General features: G+C 49.5%; 1 protein-coding gene across 1 annotated transcript; it reads left to right on the forward strand.

Annotated features, from left to right (window-relative positions):
• LOC116406437 (SET and MYND domain-containing protein 5-like) lies at positions 1-8,849 on the forward strand. The gene is made up of 13 exons (XM_031895282.1): positions 1-173; positions 2,379-2,487; positions 2,798-2,937; positions 3,149-3,270; positions 3,518-3,587; positions 4,459-4,569; positions 5,123-5,185; positions 5,918-5,988; positions 6,215-6,321; positions 6,639-6,695; positions 7,664-7,758; positions 7,944-8,014; positions 8,088-8,849. Exons 1-13 carry the CDS (start codon positions 81-83, stop codon positions 8,185-8,187), a joined length of 1,209 nt encoding a protein of 402 aa, XP_031751142.1. The 5' UTR covers positions 1-80; the 3' UTR covers positions 8,188-8,849.
• Positions 8,850-9,875: the final 1,026 nt, after the last annotated feature.

Genomic DNA, 9,875 nt, shown 5'->3' on the forward strand with positions numbered 1-9,875 from the left:
GGTGCCGGTCGGTAGCCCCTGGAAGGGATAGGCAGTCCCCGGATCAGCTGGCCCAGGGCGGGGGTCACGTCCCTCCCATCATGGCCGCCTCCATGTGCGACGTGTTCGCCTTTTGTGCCCCACAGGAGCCGCCGCGCCGGGCAGTGGAGATTCGCTTTGTCAGCAGCGGCAAGGTACCGGGTACCGGGGGAACGGGGGGCCGGGGATCGGCCGGGAGTAAGCGGGGGGCAAGGCCGGGAAACAGACCGGGTAATGGGATGAGTCGGGGCGGCAGGGAATGAGAAGCCAACGGGGCAACTAGCGGCTGTGGCCTTGGGCTCCTCATGTGAAGCTTGTTGGGGAGTGTGTGTGTGTGTGTGTGTGGTACCTGTGTATTGTGTGTGTGGTACCTGGGTATTGTGTGTGTGGTACCTGGGTATTGTGTGTGTGGTACCTGTGTATTGTGTGTGTGGTACCTGTGTATTGTGTGTGTGGTACCTGGGTATTGTGTGTGTGGTACCTGGGTATTGTGTGTGTGGTACCTGGGTATTGTGTGTGTGGTACCTGGGTATTGTGTGTTGTACCTGGGTATTGTGTGTGGTACCTGGGCATTGGGTGTTGTACCTGGGTATTGTGTGTGGTACCTGGGCATTGGGTGTTGTACCTGGGTATTGTGTGTGGTACCTGGGTATTGTGTGTTGTACCTGGGTATTGTGTGTGGTACCTGGGTATTGTGTGTTGTACCTGGGTATTGTGTGTTGTACCTGGGTATTGTGTGTTGTACCTGGGTATTGTGTGTTGTACCTGGGTATTGTGTGTTGTACCTGGGCATTGGGTGTTGTACCTGGGTATTGTGTGTTGTACCTGGGTATTGTGTGTTGTACCTGGGCATTGGGTGTTGTACCTGGGTATTGTGTGTGGTACCTGGGCATTGGGTGTTGTACCTGGGTATTGTGTGTTGTACCTGGGTATTGTGTGTGGTACCTGGGTATTGTGTGTTGTACCTGGGTATTGTGTGTGGTACCGTGGGTATTGTGTGTTGTACCTGGGTATTGTGTGTGGTACCTGGGTATTGTGTGTTGTACCTGGGTATTGTGGTGTTGTACCTGGGCATTGGGTGTTGTACCTGGGCATTGTGTGTTGTACCTGGGCATTGGGTGTTGTACCTGGGTATTGTGTGTTGTACCTGGGTATTGTGTGTTGTACCTGGGCATTGGGTGTTGTACCTGGGCATTGGGTGTTGTACTGGGTATTGTGTGTGGTACCTGGGCATTGGGTGTTGTTTGTGTGTTGTACCTGGGTATTGTGTGTTGTACGCCTGGGTATTGTGTGTTGTACCTGGGTATTGTGTGTTGTACCTGGGTATTGTGTGTTGTACCTGGGTATTGTGTGTTATACACAAGCTGTGTGGGGCAAACCTGGAAGGAATAAAACCTGGGAGTCACAGATGGGGCTTTGGGGATACTCTGTACTGGGCTGCAGGGGCCCCACCGGTCAGAAAGTTCTGCTTCCCCATACAATCAGATCCCCCCCATACAATCAGATCCCCCCCATACAATCAGATCCCCCCATACAATCAGATACCCCCATACAATCAGACCCCCCCATACAATCAGATCTCCCCCCATACAATCAGACCCCCCCATACAATCAGATCTCCCCCATACCAATCAGATCTCCCCCCCATACAATCAGATCTCCCCCCCATACAATCAGATCCCCCCCATACAATCAGATCCCCCCCATACAATCAGATCCCCCCCATACAATCAGATCTCCCCCCATACAATCAGACCCCCCATACAATCAGATCCTCCCCCCATACAATCAGATCCCCCCCATACAATCAGACCCCCCCCATACAATCAGATCCCCCTCATACAATCAGATCCCCCCCCATACAATCAGATCTCCCCATACAATCAGATCCCCCCATACAATCAGATCCCCCCATACAATCAGATCCCCCCCATACAATCAGATCTCCCCATACAATCAGATCTCCCCATACAATCAGACCCCCCCCATACAATCAGATCCCCCCATACAATCAGATCCCCCCCCATGCAATCAGATCTCCCCATACAATCAGATCTCCCCATACAATCAGATCCCCCATACAATCAGATCCCCCCATGTATGGCCATACTGCAGGCCCCAAAAGAACATATTTATACACATGTACATCAGATATTATTTTGTGTGTTGGTAGCGATGTGGCTGGGGCCCAGCGAGATCTGAATAACCTGCATAGAGATATAACTGCCCCAGAGTAATGCGAATATAGAGTAAAGGCCCCAGATCTGTGTGGCAGCGAAGCCCATAGGAGCCCAGGCATCTGCCCATGACTCTCCTGTTGTGTCTCAGCGCCTCTAACCTGCCCTTGTGTCTCCCTGTAGGGGAAGGGCCTGTTTGCCACTCGGGCCATACGGAAAGGGGAGACGATATTCCAGGAAAAGCCGCTCGTATCCTCCCAGTTCCAGTGGAATGCGCTGTACCGGTACCGGGGTGAGTTTAGCCGCTATGGGGGCAGTCTCTATTGGGCAGTGAGTTCCTTTTGGGGTTCTAGTGGTACTGGGTGCATGTGGGCACAGTGAGACTGGCTCTGTAGAGAGATCCAAATGCCCCAAAGGCTGATCATCTGACTAAAGCCATTCAGCTGGGGGCTGGCAGGGGGGGGGGGGTAGGTATGGTGCCCAATATCAAAAGCCTGGAGGTACAGTGAGGTAGTGGGTGGGGGGGACTGGGTGCCGGAGCTGCACCTATTCCGTAACTGCTATTCCCAAACCCTCCCTGAGCCCTGTCTGTAATTCCACAGCTTGCGATCACTGCCTGCGCTCTCTCGAGACTGCCGAGGAGAATGCCCAGAGACTGTCCGGAAATGCCCACGTGGTCCTGCCGTACCCAGAGCTCTGCACAGTCCGAAATGGGCTGCACCAGCAGTGCCCGCGATGCCAGGTCAGGATTCCTTATGGCTGTGCCACCCTCAGCCGGGGGCAACGTGGGTGTCTCTATGAGTTGCTGTGCTCTCGGGGATTAACCCCTCTGAGCCTCACCCTGTTTGTTGAATTTGGGGGGCACTGAATCCACTAAGGGTCCCCAGTACAAACAGATGGAATATAGAGATTTGGGCGATGCCAGTAACGGTTTGTGCCAATTCCTTTTGTAGGTGACGTACTGCAGTGCCGAGTGCCTCAAAGCCGCCGCGGATCAGTACCACCGGGCCCTCTGCCTGGGGGCCTCCAGGGATAATCCGGCACATCCCCTCAATAAACTGGAGGAGGCCTGGAGGTAGGTACCCCCCCTCCCTATCAGCATGGGCATTATATTTCATTTTTCTTCTTTTCAAGCTATCAATCTAATTATAAGATTTCTAAATTCTCTAAGAGTTTTCTGTGGTGCAGCCGCCTGTGACCCCCCCCCCATAGCGCCGGTCAGTTGGTTGCACCATAAAGGGCAGAAGTGTATGAATTTGAATTGATTAAAATGGCAGTGGCGCTACAGACACACAAGCGCTGTTTTATCTTTTTCCATTCAGGAATATGCATTACCCGCCGGAGACTGCCAGCATCATGCTAATGGCGCGGATGGTGGGCACTATTAAGCAGGTACGTTCCTTCCTGGGCACCTTCAGTAAACATGTGACCTTCCTACTGTTCTGCAGATATGGGCCAGGGGCTTATACGTTGGGCTGGAGTGTTCTAGTCAGTATATTGTGTTTTGTGCCTTGTGGCTTTATTCATATAGAGCAGGGGTGGGCAAACTTTTTGGCACAGGGGCCACATTGACTCCCCGCCGGGCCAGGCCAGCGTCACAAATAACGGGGCCTCTCAGCTCCCCCCAGCATCCTGCAGCTCACCACCCCCAGCATCCTGCAGCTCCCTCCCAGCATCCTGCAGCTCCCTCCCAGCATCCTCAAGCTCCACCCCCAGCTGCCTCCCAGCATCCTCCAGCTCCCCACCCCAGCATCCTCCAGCTCCACCCCAGCATCCTCCAGCTCCACCCCCAGCATCCTGCAGCTCCCTGCCCCAGCATCCTCCAGCTCCCCACCCCAGCATCCTCCTGTTCCATTCCCCAGCTCCTCCCCAGCATCCTCCATCTCCCCCCCCCCCCCCAGCTACGTGTAGCTTGCTCCCTCCTCCCACTGCTTCTGACCGCAGCTCCCCCTGCATACTTTATATGATTGTGCCCCGTACGTGCTGACGTCACGCGCACGCATGGGGAGCAACCAATCAGGGGCCATTATTCTTTTAAGGCGGCACAACTCGGCCCACCCCTGATATAGAGTGTAAGTAGCTGTGGTGGGTGGGGCTTAAGCAGCCAGCTGGGAGGGATAAAACAACGGACTAATTAGGTAATGATGAATTTGAGTTCAGTAGCGCTTGCAGTTTGTCCCTGGGAGCTTGCACTTACCCTCTACGCTGGGAGGGGGCTGTTTATCCGGGCTCTCTAATCTGTGGTTTATCCCGTTGCCCCCAGGTACAGGCCCAGGATAAGGACTGGTGGATGCACCTTTTCTCCCAGTTCTGTAACAAGACAGCCAATGAGGAGGAGGAGATTGTCCATAAGCTTCTGGGAGACAAGTTTAAGGTGAGAGAGACACAAATGGTTAAAGGAACCGTCGCTCTCGCTCCCCCCGGCCCAACTAAGCTTTAGCTCTCCCGCTCACAGCTGATTGGGCCATTGATCCTGTTATGTATGTTTTGAGCTACATGCTCCAATATCAAAAATCTCTGCCGTAAAGCAAGACAGGGCTGCTGAATTTGTGGCAGACAGGAAGCTGGGACTTTACTACACTGATGCAACGCAAATCATACTTTGCCTGAAGGACTGTATTTTGCATTTTACATTATTATCAGCGACAAGTTTTAGTTTTATATAAAAACACAGTGTCGCCAATCAGCTAATTAACAGGGAGGAGCCTTGTGCAATGCTGCCCCGCAACAGAACCATGATATTTGCAATTTGGCCCACCCCTGCTTCCTTGTGACTAGTAATAGTCACAGCCCAAAATGGGCCCATCTTTGTATCATCAGGGATTAACCCTTTCCAGCGTATTACTGCCGGCACTCGGCATTTATGGGGTTAAGTTAGTAGTTCTGCTGTACGTTAGATATTAAACACTTACCTTTGCTACTCTCAGGGCCAACTGGACCAGCTGCGGCGACTTTTCACGGACGCATTGTATGAGGAGCGCGTGAGTCGAGTAAGTGCGCGACGGATAAAGAGTCAGGGCAGAAACACAGTGGGGACGCCCTAATGCTGAGGCTCCGCCTCTCATAAATGGGGGGGGCTGGTTGGTTGCTGCACCACGTTAGTATATAACGACTTACAGAGTTGGGCTGGGTGGTAAGAACAAATATCCTATTGGGCCCCCGGCCCTATAGCACTTTATTATTTCTCTATAGGTCTATAGGATTCCAGTTCTGAGAGTTTTCTGATTGGCCCCAGCACTGCTTACAATAGGCTGCTGTGTGATCCTGTTTCCCTATTGGCTGATTTTAGCCCCTGGCCCTATAGCACTTTATAATTTCCCTATAAGATTCCAGTTACGAGAGTTTTCTCATTGACCCCGGCATTGCTTACAATAGGCTGCTGTGTGATCCTGTTTCCCTATTGGCTGATTTAGCCTCCGGCCCTATAGCACTTTATTATTTCCCTATAGGTCTATAGGATTCCAGTTATAGAGTTTTCTGATTGGTCGCAGCACTGCTTACAATAGGCTGCTGTGTGATCCTGTTTCCCTATTGGCTGATTTTAGCCCCTGGCCCTATAGCACTTTATTATTTCCCTATAGGTCTATAGGATTCCAGTTATGAGAGTTTTCTGATTGGCCCCAGCACTGCTTACAATAGGCTTATGTGTGATCCTGTTTCCCTATTGGCTGATTTTAGCCCCTGACCGTATTTGCCTGACGTTTTCCTTCTATCCCCTACAGTGGTTCACCCCAGAAGGTTTCCGCTCGCTCTTTGCACTGGTTGGCACCAACGGGCAGGGGATTGGCACGAGGTGAGACGCCCGAGGAGTCACATGATTATCTGTATGAATCTATTCCAGTAGTGCAGGAAGGTTTACCCTTTAATTCCTATTATTTGTATATGATAATGTGCGAGACTAAAGCCACTGACCCATCTTATCCCTGCTAAAGTGTCACTACAAGCAGAACCCCAAAGGGCAGTATCCCTGTGTGAGCTGTAGCGCCCCCTAGCTGACATGACTATTTCATCCCATACAGCTCGTTGAGCCAGTGGGTTCATGCCTGTGACGCCCTAGAACTCCCACCTCGAGAGCGGGAACAGCTGGATTCTCTCATAGACCAACTCTACAAGGACATAGAGAAGGGTATGTAGGGGCAGCAGCAAACCAGTGCAGACACGGGAGGAACATAACAAATGTATATTGGAAAGAATGTGTATGTGGAAAGCAGATTTGGGATGGAGATATATATATATATGTACAGTAATATTGGGTAATTAGCCTGTGACTGCACTGCAGTAAAGCGACATGTCATGGCACAGAAGCGGGGGGGGGGGTTAGAAGTATTCCATTGAAGTTCCATTGTAGAACCCTTAACCCATTCAGGAGAGGGCTCTCGGGGTCGGGGGGACCATTGCCGGGGTGCAGGGAGGAGACAATCGATATTCTGCTCTTTATTGCAGTGACGGGAGAATTTCTGAACTGCGAGGGATCCGGGCTGTACCTGCTGCAGAGCTGCTGTGAGTTCTAACAGTGTCCGTGGCGCAGTATATATAGGGCTCATTCATTCTCATGTACTGAGTGTGATGCTGCAGATCAGTTTGTGGGGAAAACACAGGGACCTTCCTGTATGTAATTATCATTGGAAGGCCCCTTCATTTTGTGATAGGCTATTGGCTTTTACAGGTAAATGTATAATTGTGTCCTTTTTGCTTTGTTTCAACCCATAGTTACTGCTAAGGTGATACTAACTAAGCCTGCAGTCTCAGTCTTGCAGTGAATTCCATTGTTCCACAACTGTCTAACCACTGTTTAACCTTCATTATTACCTCCTAAACTACACTCCCCTTACAAATGCAGGAAACGAGCATTACTGACCAATTAGGAACAGTTAGAAACGTTTGATGTCATTGGCGGCACATTTAGAAAAAATAAAATATAATCATAATTAGTTCAGGTAAACACCATTGTACATAGCCTGTACAGAGAGATACCATAAAACTATGGCAGCATAGGGATTCCCCTGTACTAAGCACAATTCAGCAGGAACAGCCCCCTAAGTTTGCCCATAGCCTGTACAGAGAGATACCATAAAACTATGGCAGCATAGGGATTCCCCTGTACTAAGCACAATTCAGCAGGAACAGCCCCCTAAGTTTGCCCATAGCCTGTACAGAGAGATACCATAAAACTATGGCAGGCATAGGGATTCCCCTGTACTAAGCACAATTCAGCAGGAACAGCCCCCTAAGTTTGCCCATAGCCTGGTACAGAGAGATACCATAAACTATGGCAAGCATAGGGGATTCCCCTGTACTAAGCACAATTCAGCAGGAACAGCCCCCTAAGTTTGCTCATAGCCTGTACAGAGAGATACCATAAAAACTATGGCAGAATAGGGATTCCCCTGTACTAAGCAATTCAGCAGGAACAGCCCCCTTAGTTGCTCATTTGCTTCACGGTGAAGATGTTTCATACTCCCTTGCAGGTAACCATAGCTGTGTGCCAAACGCAGAGGCCTCTTTTCCAGACAACAACTTTATCCTCCATCTCACTGCTTTGGAAGATATCCAGCCTGGAGAGGTACGTTTAGCATTGCAGGACTCCCCCCCCCATTTTATGCTGTAGCGGAAATAATATGGTCGCTCTACGCCACACGTATAAAGACAAATATAGTATATTGCAGGATCCCTCATTGGGGTATTTATCTCTATATCTGCCATATTCTGTTGTGCCCATATATCCCCCTGTATGGCTTCTCTCCCTAGGAAATCTGCATTAGTTACCTAGACTGTTGCCAGAGGGACCGCAGCCGGCACAGCCGCCAAAAGATTCTCAGGTACCATAGTCTTATTATAGCGATGTATAGAGAGTCTGTGGAACCCGCCCCAATGTTTTCTCTTTCTGCCCAGGGAGAACTACCTGTTCGTGTGTTCCTGCCCCAAGTGCCTAGCGCAAGCTGATGACCCCCGACATCACGTCCGAGGAAGAAGAGGAGGAGGAGGAGGATGACGCTGAGCTGGAAGGGGAAGCAGAGGATGCAGAGCTGGAGGATGAGATGACGGACGTGTGAAATGAGAACTTTGTCTCCGCCCCTTTCCATCATGTCCAATCACAGACCAAACTGTTCAACTCTCTTCCACTGCCATTTCTAGTCACTCACTTGAGCTGTTCCCAGTCGGAGCATTGTGATTGGTTGAGCCAGTTACCGGCGGAACACTCATTATCCGTCATTTGTTGTGTTGCACTTGGAATGTTTCATTTGCCCCAGCTTGTGGGGGGACCTCCTACTTCTTTATGAGCCCCCATACTGTATGCCACGTGACCACACTATGCTGGTCTGCATGTCACTGCCCAACCATATTTCCTTATGTGCCGCATACCCACTGTAGCCGGGGGGCGCCGGTGGGGGTGCAGCAATAGGCAGCGCTTAGGATTTCTGTTTGCCCAGAATGATTTTTGCTTGATTTGTAGATCCCCCCAGCTTCCAGGTGTGTAATAGGCAACTAGATTCCTTATTTATATCATAGCCGCCTCTCTCAGCCCGGTGCCACCAACCTCAGTACCACACAGGCATGTTTCATCTCTGCACTGCCTGCTCCTCTCAGGAACAACACCCCAAGTCCGGCCAAACACAACAACTACACCCAAAAACAAAACAAAACAAAAAAAAAGCAAATTAAAACAACATTTTGGAGGAACAATTTAGCAAAATATTTGTTCTTTTTTTGTTTCAATAGTTTTATTAGATATGATAACAATTAGTTCTGACCAAAACTCGCTCTGTGCCTGTGCCCCTCCCAAGTGGGACAACTGCCGCTTAGTTGAGGAAATCCGTGTGTGGCCTGTACATATCTTTATAATGGGTACAAACAATATCAGCACTGCCCTCAATCACAATAGGCTTCTAATACTAATGAATAAAAAAGTCAGAGACCCTTTGACATTGTGGTGTAATGGCGAACATACACGGGGGCAATTAGTCGCCACAACTTTTAAAAGTTCAGCGACTAATCGTGGCAACTTAGTTGCCTATAGACTAATATACAAGTAGCGACAAATTGCATGTTGTTTGCGCTGTGACTGTATAAAAAGTTGGCAGTGACTAATCGTCCCGTGTGTCTTCGCCCTTAGGGTAAAGGTGGCCATACATATGCCAGTTACAATGATCGTTCATCTTGGAGCTTCTGGCTTTTCAGGTGATGGCCAAATAGCGGGGAGGGGGGGGGCTCCTGTTACAAAAAGGGCCTATAAAACTATTAATATGAAAACCTGATTGGTCGCTGAGTGAGCCAAAAGTTATGATTTAGAATTTTATTTCTGTAACTTCAAAAACTGCTGTGATTGGGATGTTCTTGGCCCGCAGAAGGGTAAATATATAGGGAATAATGTACCCCCTATTGTAAATTATAAGGATATTATAAGCCACAGAGGAGTTCCATAACCACGGCACTGAGTACTTTTATTACAGCTCATAGAACTCCGAGGGAACTTCTAATATCCTTGTATTTTTCAACGGGGGGTACATTATTTATTATAATACACAACTTTTCTTTTAATTGATAACATCACTAAGCACCTTTATAAGGATAAAATTTACAGGATATTAATGACTTTTGTGTATTATATAAATCTGGGGGAGTATGACCTGCTGATAGGGCTGGGCTTTTTGCTTGAAGAGGTGAGCCACTGCCATCAAT

This window comes from Xenopus tropicalis, chromosome 1 (assembly GCF_000004195.4).
Source record: "Xenopus tropicalis strain Nigerian chromosome 1, UCB_Xtro_10.0, whole genome shotgun sequence".
Classification (NCBI taxonomy): domain Eukaryota; kingdom Metazoa; phylum Chordata; class Amphibia; order Anura; family Pipidae; genus Xenopus; species Xenopus tropicalis.

What these genes read in the sequence shown, in the direction of transcription:
- LOC116406437 (XM_031895282.1), top strand. Translation starts at nt 81, where the DNA reads ATGGCCGCCTCCATGTGCGACGTGTTCGCCTTTTGTGCCCCACAGGAG. An exon ending in AGCAGTGCCCGCGATGCCAG is followed by an intron (nt 2,938 to 3,148) that starts GTCAGGATTCCT and finishes TTCCTTTTGTAG; the next exon opens with GTGACGTACTGCAGTGCCGA. An exon ending in ATGAGGAGCGCGTGAGTCGA is followed by an intron (nt 5,186 to 5,917) that starts GTAAGTGCGCGA and finishes TATCCCCTACAG; the next exon opens with TGGTTCACCCCAGAAGGTTT.